Genomic DNA, 17,095 nt, shown 5'->3' on the forward strand with positions numbered 1-17,095 from the left:
ATTTATTATTTCACCAAATAATAAATATATTTATAACTAGTCTTGGCGCGATTTACCGTTTAATCACAATAAACATATGTTGGTTAATGTTGTTTAGTATGTGACCCTAAAAGTAATATATGTTATTTTGTGTGTCTAGATCCAACAGTCTTCACTTGAGCAACCAAAAACAATCAAATCCTTGAACTCTACTAGTTAAAGCAGCCATTAACTGGTTGATATGAAAGACTAGATATTACAAATAGGATCACCGATACAATATCTCACTCTTCAAAGAAAGTGGTTAAGGACTATTGAGTCCCAACAGGGGGAGGGGTGTTTGTAACACCTTAAACAAACCCACATTGTGTTATGTTCTGTCAAGATTAGAGATACCATACATAACGAATACCATACCTAGGATATCATCTACGTGTTTGGTGTTTTGGAACGTAATGCTTGTGAATGAATGGAGAACTCCATAATTTAGTGTGATCAAGTGGTAGTAATATTACTAGGATGAATTGTTTTCTAAGAAGTCTTCACTCAAAAAACAAAAAATAGATCTGTTAACTTTTTGTAGACAAAACAGAAATTATTAATTGGTACAAGAGGTCATGTTGCAAAATATTTCTTACATATTTGGGCTACAACATCATTACACCCTAAAATTGTAAATCGCCCATCTGCTGATGTGACGTCACGTGTCAACCTCCCCTTCTCATTTTATAGTCCTCCGCTACACATGTGGGCTAGTCTCATAATAACATGTACCACATATTCTATATGTAAATATTGGAACGTCTTATTATCATTTGATCCCTTGTAAGATTGATTTAATTTATGGTGTTTTTAAAAAAAGAAAGAAAAAAGAACTGTTCAATTTAATTGAAATTGAAAACACCCATTAGCAATTACATAAAAAAAAAAAAAGAAAAAAAAACTAATCAAACCATTGTGAACAATACCAAGCTCGTATATGACAAAAGTGTCACTTCGATTCGAGTTTGAATGAAAATTTAAAAATGTATTTCACAATGTTTTAGAAAAGTATCGATTATTTCGAGTCTAAAGTTCAATTATGCAATACACTGGATTCTAAGCTAGCATCTAATAAATAAGTATAAACTAACATGTATCATAATTCAATAAGTCTAACATACTTTTTTCCTATTTATCTTATTTCACATTATATTTTGTAATGCATAAATTACTACATGCAAAATTTATGAATTATCACTACCACTTTTCATTTTCAATATTATTGTTGTATATTTAAAGAGCTTAATTAGATATATGTAATTTTAGTCATGTCTTATAATATTCTTTATATTTAACTCGTGTAATACATAATTTTCCAACCTAGTTCATAACAAAAGAATTTGGACGTACAACCGTTTGACATATGCTGTCACATATTTGCCAAGTTGTATAATACATGGGTTTCATCCAAGTTCATAATGTCATTACTATATAGTAAATATTTTTTATTCAATTTGTATAATATATTGGTTTTCAAATTCCAACCTAGAACTTAGATATACAACCATTTGACATTCATTGTGGCGTGAAGAGTATATTAAATTGTAATCGTGTATATTCAATTTTTCTACATCGAGATACAAGAACAAAAAGAATCCTAGCCAAAATTGGTAAATGATGCATATTTTTTTTCCAAAAAAGTAAGAAAATTTACTTATGAGGCCCATATAACTAGAAAACAATCCCTCACTTGTGGCCTAGTGGTAAGAGGTTTGGGTTCTTCAGTGGAGACTCAAGTTCGAATCTCACTTGTGTAATATTTGGGTAGATATTGGCAATGATGAATTTAAGCTAGGCCTTGTGCAAAGGTTGTCAGTTTAAATCTTGAGCCTACCCAGGTTTTCGTCCCACCGTGTGTTACGCCAGAGAGTTCTACTCTTGTGGTGGCACAACGGCTGTTAAGTGGCACTCGGCTCTCCAAATTTGAAGGGTGAAGTAGCCTAAATATAAGAAAGTCGTCGTTCTTAAAAAAAAATATATATATAACTAGAAAACAATTAAATAAATTTAATACATTAAAGTCAAGCAATAAAATTTGTAACTTACTTTCCGAATATACTCCCTTTTATTTACATTTATAACAACATTCTTTTAAATAATTGACAAAACCTTCTAAGAATGTGACGTTGATAAGCTGTCATGTGGCTGTAATCTGTACATGATTTTGATTCACAATATATCAACATTTATTATGTATATCACAAACGATATAAATATATTCATCATTCATAAGCATGTTAACATTAAGCCAATCCAACAACAACAAAGTATCTTTTTCATCCGTTTCTTTTCGTCCTTACCTTAAATCAGCCGAAGTAAACTACAACGTCAAACATATAGTATTAATATCCCTTCATTCATTCATACTGTGTGTGTGTATGAATAACCGAAAATAATGACTGTAATACCCATACTTATATATATAAATTAAACGAATATCAATAAAGATTAACATATTGTTACGTTTAAAAATATCAATGGATATATTAATATGTTTTGAAATTTAAGTCAAGATAATATTATACCTAAAACTAATATCCTTCGTTACGAAAATCACGTGCAACAAAGTTAGAGATTGAATGGGATGTTAATCCTTTTGTTACACACCCTTTTATTGGCCTATTTATACCCATAAAGCCTCCAATTTTCACCGATTAGCCATCTTCGTTCTTCTCCAAGTAAACCACCACACTAACGGTTGTTTTCGGATGCAACCATCACCACTGCAAGACCTAGCGCCACTCATTGGACTTAGCCCCTGCAGCCGCCGCTTGTCGACGACGTGTTGTACGACCACCCTCTCCGTCACCCGACTCGTTCTGTGCGACTGTTGAGGTAATACTAACAATCCCTGCTTAAATCTTCGACTAAGGCTACGGTGATCATCGGTTCCGCCGACTGAAGTGTAATATGAAACTTTGTTAATAAAGGCAATTAACAATAATTATAAGTTACGAGTATACTAGCATTTAATCACAATAATTAATCTGACTTGCGTGAGTTTGCTATGAATATTGTATAAACTGTAACTACAACCTTAGGTGTTGTTTGAGATAAAGAAGATGATTAAAATTAGAGCTTCATATAATATATAAAAGTATACACTTGTGTTAATACGCAAAGTTTTATGTAATGCATCTTTTGTTCATACATGGTAATTAAAGAAGAGTCTTTTGACAAACTTCATATTATAAATAATATTTTGTACACAACGATTAACGTATTATTTATTATTTTTAGTTCATTAATGAACCAAGTATTTATTATAAATTCTTTATAAAGCTTGGAATAATTAAGTTTGAATTGTATCTAAATTAATACTAGTACTTATTATACGTTATTTTAGTCTAGCTAATAGTATTATTTTATTAGTCATAATTTCATCACTCTTGTTATTCATTCAACATTATTAGGTTTTTGGGAAATAAGTGTCGAATTACCAACTGTTAGTAGTTTGATTATTTTATAAAAAGCCTTTGTCGCCGGAAGCCGATCGGTTAATCACACAATGTAATTTGAGTTCAATAAATCTTATGTGAACTATATACTATAATGTAGATTCTCAATCTAGTTGAAGACAACTTGATCTGTTTTGCTTTGTTTAAGGTACGGATTCTGTTTTTCTTCACTCATAGTATTGGTTCTAGTCCATTTTATATTCGATGTCCGTCACTTCGTAGTGCGGATTTTTGTTATCTAGTTCGGTTTATTCGTATGATATGGTTATATTAATTTTATAGCATGCAATAGGTTATATATATTTTGAATTCATTATTGCATGTTCCTGCTTAAATATCTTTTAGTTATACGACTTTAGTTCAGTACTCTGTTACCCGAGCATTTCTGACTTGTCGTTGGGGCGTCAACGACATGGCACTTATCGTGACAGTGCGTAATCAAAGTTCACGGCGTCTCTGAAAGTACTCATGTAGTACCTTGGCCACTTAGAGGCGTATAGATCGATCTTAGCTCCGACTCCTGACTCCTGACTTCTGTTTGAGATGGAACAATGTGTGCACGCCACCCACACCGTCTCCTTGGTGCATGGACTAGCTAGCTGTCTACCCCTCTGTTTAGGCTCTGGGTGCTTCCGTATTACACGACCTATTTATTTTAACATCATCGTCGTGTATTTTAGTAATTATATTTTGTTTCGCTATATTTCTGGTCCGTTTTGATATGTTTATACGCATTTGGTTAAATTTGAGTATATTCAGATTACGTCCCGATCGTGTATCGGATTATGTTTCGCATTTAATTATAGTTCGGTCTAAAACGTGGTTTTATATCCGCAATAGTTTCAATTTTATTTCAGTATGTGTTTTGTCTTATGTATGCCTTTACCTGTACTATTGTTCTCTCCGTTACTGGGCAATTTTTGGCTCAGCCGTATTTTCTTGTTTGTGTCTGTCTTATTTGCTAACAGGTAATTCGGGAAATCGGGGAGATCAGTGATGAGAGTAAAATGAAGCTCAAGAATAAGGACTTGATTTAATTTTCTTTAAGCATTTAATAAATTTGACTTAGAATTTCTTTTAGTGTTTTTAACTCTTTTGGTTGCCATGGGATTCTTTTCATTTCATTTAAATGGTTTTTGTTTGGTATATGATATCTGTAATAGTGACACGTCAGCCTGCTCCGGGTTGGGGTGTTACAATGACAATGAATCAAGAAAAAGACTCGTCCATCCGAAGAAGAGGTTGTTCATACCAAAAGGGTGAATTTCTGCCCGAAGAATCATTCAAATCATGGACAAACTACACTGCCGCGTTACGGCAGACTCCGCACCGCTTGATCGACCGAATTCTTACGCGGTCGGCTGATCAGGCGGAGCTTGATGCGAAGGCGAGAAGCCAGACTGAGATGAAGAAGACTTTGACGTGGTGGGATCTTATGTGGTTCGGTATGGGTGCGGTTATTGGTGCGGGGATTTTTGTGCTTACAGGACTTGAAGCTCGAGACGATGCGGGTCCCGCAGTTGTCTTGTCTTATGTGGTTTCGGGTGCCTCGGCTCTTATGTCCGTGTTTTGTTATACCGAGTTTGCTGTTGAGATTCCAGTCGGGGTATATCCTAAAACTCTCCTAATTTGTTAATTGTTTGTTATGTTTCAAAATTCAAATTCGTGTTATATATTTTGTTACAAAAAACATAATCAGGAGATAATGAAAAATAACTTGTTGGATATAGTTTAATTATTAGTTAAAAACTATTTAGCGATTAGTCCAAGAGAACACCATGACTGCCATATCCTATTTAACGACGATATAATGTTGGAAAGTATGATTCAGAGATATCTAATTCTATAATTATGTATTTATGTGAATAAAAAAATTTTAATCATTGATATAGTGACATTAGACTTTTTCGTGAAAATCATCAAATTTTATACGAAGTATAATATTTGGCCGGCAGGAATAAAAGACAAGAACATGTATTCGGTCGGCCAGATGATCTTGTTTCCGGCCGACCGAATCCATCATATTTATTATTTTTTTAGGCAACAATTTATTTCTATTTAAAATCCCCTTTCCTTGCACTTGCAAAGTTACAAGTATCACCAGATTCATACTTAAGTCTTAAAATCCGGCTGAATGTATTGACAATTGGGATGAAGTCACAATTTCTCTAGTCATAATTGGCTGTGTGGAGTGTGTTTGCATCTAGACTTTAGAGTCAACGAACCCATGTGGGCGATTCATTGCCACCCACATTACTAAGATAGTCAACCATGGGCCACCTCACAATTAATATCATTTACTTCTCCAATTAAATTTAATTAATTCGTTATAATATCTTTCTTTAACTAGCTTTCTTAATCTTAATTATTGACATAATCATGGGAATTTAATTACGTAATTTTCAGGTGGGTCCTTTGCTTATTTGAGGGTCGAGTTAGGTGACTTTGTGGCATTCATAGCCGCGGGAAACATCCTCCTTGAGTACGTCATTGGCGGAGCCGCGGTGGCCCGATCATGGACCTCCTACTTTGCCACCCTATGCAACCACGACCCCGATGACTTCCGCATCATAGCCCACGGGCTCAAAGAGGACTACAACCACTTAGACCCGATTGCTGTAGGCGTTATAGCCATCATTTGTGTCATTGCAGTCCTTAGCACCAAAGGCTCGTCGCGACTCAATTATGTTGCGTCTTTTGTTCACATTATTGTGATCTTATTCATCATTGTATGCGGTCTCATAAAAGTGGACACAAAGAATTATGCTGACTTTGATCATTATGGGGCTCGGGGCGTGTTTAAGGCCTCGGCAGTGCTGTTTTTTGCGTATGTCGGGTTTGATGCAGTTTCAACCATGGCTGAGGAGACTAAGAATCCGGCTAGAGACATCCCGATCGGGCTTGTGGGCTCGATGGTTGTTACTACCGTGTTATATTGTGCTTTAGCGGTAACACTTTGCTTGATGCAACCATATTATAATATAGATATTAATGCTCCGTTCTCGAAGGCATTTGAAGCGGTCGGGTGGGATTGGGCTAAGTACGTGGTGGCTGCCGGAGCTTTAAAGGGTATGACCTCCGTCCTACTAGTCGGCGCCGTTGGTCAAGCTAGGTAAGTTGTAACACTTAAATGTATTTGATCTCGAAAATCTTTGCAGATAATCAAAATAGCCATTTTGACCGAGATAATTAACAAAATAGATTTGCTTTTCAAAATTATATTGATCAATTAGAATACGACATGTGTCTATATTGTTTCCAATTCGATTGTCAAAAATGGCTATTATGGTAATTTTCCTTTTTTTAACACTCATTCTCTAATCCTACTTATCTCACCGTAGATACTTGACGCATATCGCCAGAACACACATGATGCCACCGTGGTTCGCCATCGTGGACGCCAAAACCGGGACACCGGTCAACGCGACCGTGGTCATGCTTATGGCAACCGCCGTTATTGCATTCTTCACCAAACTCGACATCCTCTCTATATCCACCCTCTTCATCTTCATGCTCGTGGCAGTGGCCCTCCTCGTCCGCCGCTACTATGTGTCAGGAGTCACCACTGACGCCAACCGCAACAAACTCATTGCTTGCTTAGTAACCATAATTGTTTCCTCGTGTTTCACCGCCGGGTACTGGGGTCTGTCTGAGCACGGTTGGATAGGGTACTGCATCACCGTCCCGACTTGGCTAGGAGCCACGATTTGTCTCTGGGCATTTGTTCCCCACGCAAGGGACCCGAAGTTATGGGGGGTCCCGTTGGTTCCGTGGTTGCCATCAACATCGATTGCGATTAACATATTCCTTCTCGGGTCAATTGATAAAGACTCGTTTATAAGGTTTGCAGGGTGGACATGTTTGTTGCTGGGGTATTACTTCTTGTTTGGGCTTCATGCAGCATATGATACTGCTAAGGAGGATGAGAAGCAGTGGAACAAGGTTGAACAAGGGAAGAATGGGTTTGAGAATAAACTTGATAATAATGGGTCTTGATTTATTTTTATATTTTCACTTCAAAAGGTGTGTTATGTTTATAGTAGAAGTTTCAAAGTGTTGGTTTTTAGTTAAAATGATGTCCTGTTAAAGGATATTGGATTTGGAAAAATGGGTTCTTGTTAAAGTGGAAACAGATTGCACTTGGTAAAATGTGATTGGAAGAAAAATATTATGTTTGGTTTTTGTTCATATTATTGGAAGAAAAATATTATGTTTTGTTTTTGTTCATATTATATAACAGTGTGAAGAATATGCAGCATGTTTTATATAAGATCCTTAGCCCTCACTAGATCAATGTCAATGTATTTGAGCTTGATTGACGCTTAGATCAAAGCGATTGAGAGGGTGTGATCAGACAATTTCATTGCTATTTGATGCTGGAACCAGTTCGGTCGTAGACAGGATAATTCGATTACTGAAAAAGATGGTTCTATTAACTGCAGCTTTAAACGTCAGTGAATACAAGCTAATTTCAAAAATAAATCTTAAAACTCACAGAAAAAAAAAAGGCAACTAATAATGTTATTTATACAACAATAAACACAAGAGTGACAAGACTTCTACAGCATAAACATAATTTATAAAAGTATATAAAAGTTGGTTTTTAATTCGGCTATGTGCACACATATAACCATAACAGAACCATAAAAGTCGGTAATAAAATAACTAAAACCAAACAATCGTTTTTCAGTGGTTTGGTTTTTACGCTTATTTCGGTTAAGGCTCAGCTGTTTAATTTTTCTCACACTCCTAGCCGATACGATCCATGCAAAATACACTAAGCACTATGTGAAGTTTGAATGGATATCTAACATGCAAGTTGTGATACAATTTTAAAACTGAATCATTAAACACAAAATGTAGTCAAACTTTGACCAAGATCATGGATAATCTACATTAAACACGAGTATTTAGAAGTACACAAACTGTGATTTGTGGCCTAATGAGGAGCCTTCTTTTTGCCGGCAATTGCAATCTTCTTGCCCTTCAAAGTCCTGCAGTTATTCTTGGTGCGCTGTCCTCTACAAGGCAGTCCCTGAATGTGGCGTATGCCTCGGTAGCACTGAATTTCTTTCAATCTTCTGATTGCGAGCGCGTTAAATCGCCTCTGTAAATTCAAAACTAAGCAAGTCAACCTCAGCATAAAGATTATTCTGTTCTATTCAAACCTCATTGCATAACTAATTCAAGAATCAGTGTTATATGACCGCAAGTGTGTCCTCCATACCGACTACATATTGCAAAGTAAGAAGTTAAACGACCTTTTAGAGGCTAATAACTTACGTGACGATTAAAGAAGTTTTCAGCCACAATTACTTATTACAATATTTGAACATGTGAGGATAAAAATGTGATATTATATTTGCTTATATGTACGATTACTTTCTAAACAATTAGTTATACAGTTCATCGGTAGCTTCTGGAATTTGAAAACAGATTGACAAAACACAAAAGCATATGTACAGAAAGGAACCTATAAAACTTTTGTTAGCACCACACCTAACATTTTGCCTAACTATGAGATTCAAATCAATTACATACACCTGGTTATTTATTTAACCACAGATATTACACCCATCAAAAGTCTACTTTTTAGTTGAAATGAGTTACTTCCTAACTTCAAATAATTTCAGAACTATGTTTAACTAATCAAAGAGTATTTGCCAGAGGTAGGGGTGCAAACGAGTCGAGTTGCTCGCGAGCTACTTGAGCTCGAATCAATAAAAACCTCGAAACGATCTGAGCCTCAAAAAATAAAGTTCATTCAGGGAGCCTTAAGGAGCCTTGTGTATTTTTAAGTTTTACCTATTTTAGATTTCTATGTATTAATTTCACACTGCACAGCCAAGCTCGAGTCGAGCTTTGGCTCGCTTAATTTCACACTGCACAGCAAAAATATTTCATGTTGTATGTCTAGTCACATCTTGGAGCATATTAAAAACGAGAAATGAGTTGGTTTTCAACGGGAGACTGGTTCAATTGGCAAATGTGGTGGGTGAGATAAAGTCTATTGGTTACTTGTGGATAAAGAACCGATCAAGACGTGACGTGTTAACTTGGGAGAAATGGAGGAGTTTTTTCATGTAATCTATTTTACTTTTTTGGTGTTTTGGTCGTTAAAAAAAAGTAATGAAAACAATATATATAAGTGTTACAATGTCAAAGGCTCATTATTTTGTCATTAATAATATGATATTTAGAGATTTTATGTATTTCACATGATTCATTTCAGACTGTTTATTTCTTATTTAAATAAGTTTTGGTTGTTTTTGATGATGCTTATACAGTAATTATTAGAATTTAGAACTATATACATTTCAACTTGCCAAACATCACTTGATTGATAACCTATGATCAAACAATATTTCATTAATATGGATTATAGTGCATATACTCAAGGTATTAAAGCATAATGGTATGACATCCTCTCCATTATGTAAAATAAATAAATAAATGGCCTACAATTCCTTAGCATTATTATTGTATTGTAGTCACTTGCATATAACATATGTAACAAACCTTGAACAATAATATCAAGTAATATTGATGTTTAAAAATTACATCCACCTATCTCCCAATCTTAGATAGAAGCCGTTGACGAGGAACCGTAACCGTTCCGATGCGACTTCTGCCATCTCCACGCAACCTCCAAACTCTTTTCAAGATCCGTGTGTTGCGCTGACCAATTAAGCTCACGTAGTATCTTAGACGGGTCACTGAACACCTCAGCATAGTCACCAGGCCTCCGTGGCAGGTGTTCTACTTTGATCGATGCACCCGTTGCCTTTTTACATGCTTCCACAAATTCTTTAACCGATCTACCTATCGAATCCGAAAATCGTATCAGACACATCAACGCAACACGAGCATGACATGACTTTTGACAAGATACGACGGGAATATTTGTTTCGTGTTTGAAATTCACATCCCTTATTGGGATTATAAAATGCATTAAATAAGTGGAGATATTTAGTACCTTTTCCTGTACCAACATTGTAGATTCCAACATGCCCGGGTTTTGCTTTGTTAAGTGCTTTAACATGAGCATCAACTAGATCGGTGACATCAATGTAGTCACGAACGCAAGTTCCGTCTGGGGTTTTATAGTCTGTTCCCCGCACCTGCATCACATTATATCTAGTGTGTGAATTTCTGACATGACATAAACCTAACGCAAAAATCATGGGTTTGGGCTTAGTCTAAACGGGTTTGGGTCAGTTACCATCGGAACCCCAAATACGTTTAGTTAAACGGGTCGTGTTTGGGTTGACCTTGTGAGTTCACGGGTTGACCCGTTTAACTTGCTTATTTTTTTTTAATTAAAAAGTTTATAATGCCATAAAATTTTATGCTAGAATTTAAAAGATAAAAGAGAAAATAAGCACAAAGTTTTAAAATATACGTTTGTATTTTTTGTTGTAAATTTGCAACTTTAGAGTGTTAATATGCAAAAAAGAAAAAGGGAAAAAAGAACATGTTGAAGTGTAAATTAAAAAATAAAAAGAAAACTTCTGTTATAAATTAACTTATAAAAAGAATCTACCTTGAGCCCGTTGGTGATTCCACGGGCTGCATCAAAGCATGCACCCGATATTCTTCCATGCTCACGAAGTTCTGGCCTCGGTGCTTCTCCTAACCGCCCCTCGGGATCCGAACCAATCACGTTGAAGTACCTAAAAATTAAATAAACAAAAAAAGAGGCAAAGCAATCAACTCAATTACAAAATATAAAAAATCAATCAGATAGTATTTTTAAAATGAGTTAAATACGGTTTTAGTCCCTGTGGTTTGATCCAAATAACCATTAGTCCAAAACTTTAAATTTGACTTATTCAGTCCAATAGTTTGATTTCCGAATCAACAAAATCAGCCCACTAATTTCATCCAAATTCTATGTTATCTTTTTATTAAAAGACCAAAAGTTAACAGAAAACTTCATGAAATACACAAATGGTCAAGGGTCTTTCAATATAAAGTTAACAGAAAATTTGGTTGGGGTTAGTGGGCTGCACTTTAATTGATACAAAACCAAACTATTGGACTAAAAAAGTCAAATTTAAAGTTTTGAACTAAACTGGTTATTTTGATCAAACGTCAGGGACTAAAACCGTATTTAACTCAAAATTAAAATACACATCAGCTGACTTTTAAACTGTTTTGACCCTAAACAAATTGACACTTGGGTATAGAACATCAATTTGAAAATATATATCAAGATATGTAAACTACAAACCTTAGAATCATGACTGCCATGTCTGAGTTTTTATGAAAATCCAAAATAATATCTTCTGCCATCTTCTTTGCTTTTCCGTAAGGATTGATGGGAATCTGAAATATCAAAGACAAAAAAGAGCTGTTGAACTAAATTTGATCAAAGATAATTTTAAAATTTACAAACGCTCGTGTTACCTGAGGAGTTTCCTCGGTAATGGGCATCTTCTCGGGCTCTCCGTATGTTGCACACGTACTAGAGTATATAAGTGTGTTTACATTGTGTGCTGCCATAGCTTCCATTATCCCGAGTGTATTTGATGTGATATTGTGATAATACCTATAAAATTAGAATTAAGTTGATTGAAAACTATATTTTCTCCATTAACTATGAACCAGAGATGTAAACGAGCTAAGCTCAAGCACGAACTAGGCTCGTGCCACTCTCAATATTCAATGCTTGAGCTTGGCTGTTGAGAAATTGTTCAAGCTTGACCTCGGCTCATTTATTATTTATTATTTACTTAATTATTTTATTTTATATTCATGTCCAAGTATTTCATAATTTTTATCATAACTATATATAGGTAGGTTGCTAGTCAGAAAACTTTTATTTTGCAAGAGCATGCACAACTATAGGCTATAACCTACAGATGTGTAGGTAACGGTAAACAATAAAAATGAAAATAAAAAACTATGAACAAATTAGTTAGATGACATGTTATGTACACAAGATACACATTTGTTATTTAGAAGTATAAGAATTATATAAAATGGACCATTAAAAATAAACTAAAGAATTTAGATTTGTTTGTTATGTTCTTGAAATAATTTAGTGTTCTGAAATGAACCTCACCCTATATATATATACTTTTGGTGGCTTTGACCCGTCTCCATTTAATCCGATAAATTTAATTTGGTAGAGGTAAAACGATTATTACACCATCGCTGTAATTGACCCGGTTATCATTAAGTAGTTGGTACTGTGACCTCTAATACATATTAACGAATCTAAGATGATCTATACACTTACTTTAGGGGGTCAAGGGTGCTCTCTCCAACATATGCAACTGCGGCAAAATGCATCACGGCATCAAATGCATTTTCAGAAAAGATTTTGTGCATCTGAAGTGTTTGATCAAGGAAAAGAACATAGGCATGTAAAATTGCTTATATAATAATATAATAGCATTACTACTACTAGCATCTATTTGGTTGTTGATTTATGTTTCATAGGATACAGCTTTAGGATCGCCCAAATCAGCATAAATAAACTGAAGTCTCCCATGTTCCGGGAACAGGTCTTGAAGAACTTTGACCGCACCTAGGTTTCCACGCGAGAGATTATCCTATCACAAAAGAATACACGCTCATGCCAAAACTTGGATAGACAAACTCTGTTTCTCATTATATTATATTTTTAAAGGTCAAATAATCAACTTTCAACATGGATGTGCATGAAACCGAAAAAACTGACTCGTAACTGAAAAAACCAAACCAAAATTACTAAACCTAAACAAAAACCGGCGTTTGCTTTTTTGTTTTCATAAATACCAAACAATCAGTTCGGTTTTGGTTTTGCTCGTAATTAAAACCTAAAAACAGAATCGAAATAATGGATTTTCATTATTTATTTTGGAGTTTTTAATTTATAAAAATATTTAATAAATAGCATAACGCAAACATTTTAGCCCAAGTGTATATAGTACTCAGTTAACTATTAGTTAAAAAAAACATGTAGGCCCAAATTATTAATTTTTTTCGGCCCAAAAATTTCAAGCCCAAATAGTAAAACGGAAAAACCAAAAAGTTTTCAAAAACTCAATAACCGATTTTCGGTTTTTGGTTCGGTTTGGGCACAAAACAGGCCCATTCACACCCCTAGTTTTCAATAATCAGTTTGATTCATTTTCGCTTACAACAATTAATGAATAAAAATATACAATAAAATACCACTATAGTCACACGGTGAGAGTCTTTTAAAAGGCGTAGTGCTGCGTGAGAACCAATATAACCAGCACCTCCCGTTACTAGCACGTGTGTAACACCTTCTTCATGGCGAGAGAACTTTAAAATTAAAGAAAAAACAAAAGTCAGATAGTAAAAACATTATAGATTTACTTTTATTAGATATAAGACTTTTCTGTGAATAACAAGTTAAGGAGAATTGAGTTGTTATTCCAAACATCCTCAGGCATACACCCTCTAGGCCATATTTAAAAGTAAAATGAAGTAATCATGTGGACCCAAAATTATATTATCAATATATTTATAATGATGACAATGTATGAATAAACAATATCAACTTGGAATCTTCCCAAAAAGGAATTGTTCCACATGTCATGGGACACCTAAATAAGAGTTGCAATTGTTATACTACAGAGGAAGTAAGATTCTTAACCCGATTTATCAACAACATACATTAAAACAAGACAAAATCAAACATAAATCCTATTCACAATGACATGTTTTGTTGGCCTATGGGATTGTGAAAAGGTCGTTACAGAATGTTGTTTGGTCTTTTGTGTGCATGAATAGACGTTGAATTAAAATCAATTTGAAGATTAAGAATAATATGTAGTTTAACACTAACAAGTTATCAATAATTTGATATATTTATCCAATATAACCTAAGTGGGATAGATCAAAATACCAAAACACATAATTATTAATTATTAATAGAACATAAATAAGAAGATAAATTTGCATACCGGGCTCGGGCTATTGAAAGATGGGGATTGCTTGAGAATAAGAATGCATAAAGCGGTAAGACCCGCAGCCAAAAGAATCTTTCCAACCGCACCGTTCTTCTTTTTCGGGTCTGCAAAATCCATGCCTACACACAATAACAAAATTAACTTCAACCCCTCAAAACATTGATTTTAAAGATCATAATAAGTGCTTTAACTTGATGAGATCAACTTATTTTAAACATATAACAACACAAGTCAATGATCTTGAGCAATATCATTACATTTCTGACAAAACCCAAGAATCAAAATCTTGAATTGATTAATTCATTACCTCCGAGAGGATGCGATCGGTTCGGTCTCGGTTGAGCTCTCGATCTGCTAAAATTTAGCATTTGTTGATGAATTCTTCAAATGCAATTACAGATGAATCTGCAGCTGCATATTCAAACCAGACATTTTATTAATCACAAAACATAAAAAGAAAACAAAAAAGAAACATAAAGGGCTTTTATTATACAAATTGAAACTGGACCCTCTAGCTATAAATTCACCAAACAGCTCAAAATTCAAAATTTATCAAATAAAACTATTCAAACACCATTTAATTCAAAAACCCAGATGGAATCTTGCTAATCAAAGCTCAATTGTTGCCAAAAATAAAAAATTTATACGATTTGAAGCGAACCCTAATTGGGTAAAATAACCTAAAACAGAGTAAAACAAATGGTATAATGTAATTGGGTTAGAATGATACTTGTATATGTGAAATGATCAGAGCAGACAAGATCTGTGAAAACAAATTTATTATGTTTGGCTTATTTTATTATATGGACTAACACAATGTTATTGGGCTGGGGGGTTTTGTGGAGGTAACCCTAACTGGGCTAGGCCCATTAGCGTACCAAGATGGTGGCCATGAGGCTCTCTATATAAGGAGGTCTCCACCTCCTTATTAATGGGCCATGCTCAATAAGAGCCACCACCACTTTTTTGTGTCTGTAAACAAGAGATCTTTGAGATCTCTTAGCAGTCACCTCCACACCCCCGAAAAACCATTGCAGGTCTCAAGCAATTGAAGAAGAAGATCAAGACGTGGTTCGTTTTTATCTCGAAAATCCGTGGAAACATCGTCATGGATCAGGTCAGATTCATTTCGTGTTTCGACATTGGCGCCATCCGTGGGACGGCAACGAACTACCCTTCGATCTTTCTCTCAGCTGTCAGATCTCTCCCAGGTAAAGCCCAGATCTGGAAGTTTACAGAAAAAGGCTTCAAAGTTTGTTCTACTAAAGCTCAAAAAGATCCATAGATCTAAAGGAGGCTTCCAGATCTGTGCAAAAAGAAACTGCCTAATTCGAATGATCAAGTCTCCGGATCTGTGATGGTTTTAAATCCGCTCCGAGTCTCAGATCTATCCAGATATGATTTACAGATATAGATCTAGATTACAGACCTGGATTTTAGGTTTAAAATTGCAGATCTAACTCTTAAATTGCAGATCCAAAAATTACCAGACTTCCGCCGCCATGTACGCGCGCCCGCGGATTCTCACTCCGCAGCCATGCATGTGCCGCCGCGGGAACCACCATGTGGGTTTTGCGCAAGAGACCTCCGCCACGCACGCGCGCTCGCGAGTCACCACTCCATCGCCGTTCATGCGCGCATCAGGCCACGCGCGAAACTTAAAGGTTGGGAATCCTCATAATATCCCATATGGCTACACGCCATACTTAAAGGTTGGGAATCCTCATAATATCCCATATGGCTACACGCCATACTTAAAGGTTGGGAATCCTCAAAATATCCCATATGGCTACACGCCAAACTTAAAGGTTGGGAATCCTCAAAATATCCCATATGGCTACGCGCCATACTTAAAGGTCGGGAATCCTCATAATATCCCATATGGCTACGCGCCATACTTAAAGGTCGGGAATCCTCATAATATCCCATATGGCTATGCGCCATACTTAAAGGTTGGGAATCCTCATAATATCCCATATGGCTACACGCCGTACTTAAATGTTGGGAATCCTCATAATATCCCATATGGCTACGCGCCATACTTAAAGGTTGGGAATCCTCATAAACCCATCAGGCCAAGCGCCAAACTTAAAGGTTGGGAATCCTCATAAACCCATACGGCTTCGCGCTGCGCACGCAACATCTGCTCGTGGCGCGGGACAAAAAGTCTACGCGCACACGCATGCAACATCTGCGCGTGGCGCGGGACAAAAAGTCTACGCGCACACGCATGCAACATCTGCGCGTGGCGCGGGACATAAAGTCTACGCGCACGCGCATGCAACATCTGCGCGTGCGCATGGCACAAAGCCAGAGCCTATGCGCAAGCGACATAACAAATGAGTAGTCTAATCCCAAATCAGGATAAGGACAACCTCATTTAGCAGCAATGAATTAGGGGACTGTCGTGGTATACCACCACCACGTTATCGAAATAGAAGACATCCGAATCTTAGGGCGGGAGCCTAATAATATCCCACATGGCCACGCGCCAGCTTTATTATTCTTATAGCTCGTAAGCCGTAACTCGCGCAAGCTTCATTATTATTATAGCTCGTAAGCCGCAACTTGCGCAAGCTCCATTATTATTATAGCTCGTAAGCCGCAACTCGCGCAAGCTTCATTATTACTATAGCTCGTAAGCCGCAACTCCCGCAAGCTCCATTATTATTATAGCTCGTAAGTCGC

At 35.9% G+C, this 17,095-nt stretch overlaps 2 protein-coding genes across 2 annotated transcripts; one reads left to right on the forward strand and one right to left on the reverse strand.

The window, feature by feature from the left end:
- Positions 1-4,683: 4,683 nt before the first annotated feature.
- Positions 4,684-7,628, forward strand: LOC143589288 (cationic amino acid transporter 1-like). Its single transcript, XM_077070101.1, has 3 exons — positions 4,684-5,083; positions 5,883-6,591; positions 6,821-7,628. Exons 1-3 carry the CDS (start codon positions 4,684-4,686, stop codon positions 7,473-7,475), a joined length of 1,764 nt encoding a protein of 587 aa, XP_076926216.1. The 3' UTR covers positions 7,476-7,628.
- Positions 7,629-10,059: 2,431 nt separating this feature from the next.
- LOC143589287 (UDP-arabinose 4-epimerase 1-like) lies at positions 10,060-15,180 on the reverse strand. The gene is made up of 11 exons (XM_077070100.1): positions 15,138-15,180; positions 14,715-14,818; positions 14,402-14,526; positions 13,644-13,757; positions 12,932-13,039; positions 12,724-12,815; positions 11,889-12,030; positions 11,713-11,807; positions 11,023-11,152; positions 10,456-10,600; positions 10,060-10,301 (listed from the first exon to the last, which is right to left on the reverse strand). Exons 2-11 carry the CDS (start codon positions 14,773-14,775, stop codon positions 10,060-10,062), a joined length of 1,254 nt encoding a protein of 417 aa, XP_076926215.1. The 5' UTR covers positions 14,776-14,818; positions 15,138-15,180.
- Positions 15,181-17,095: the final 1,915 nt, after the last annotated feature.

The sequence above is a fragment of the Bidens hawaiensis genome, unplaced genomic scaffold (genome assembly GCF_021521415.1).
Source record: "Bidens hawaiensis isolate Kalapana, Puna unplaced genomic scaffold, B.hawaiensis_p1.1 tig00037322_1, whole genome shotgun sequence".
Taxonomy (NCBI): domain Eukaryota; kingdom Viridiplantae; phylum Streptophyta; class Magnoliopsida; order Asterales; family Asteraceae; genus Bidens; species Bidens hawaiensis.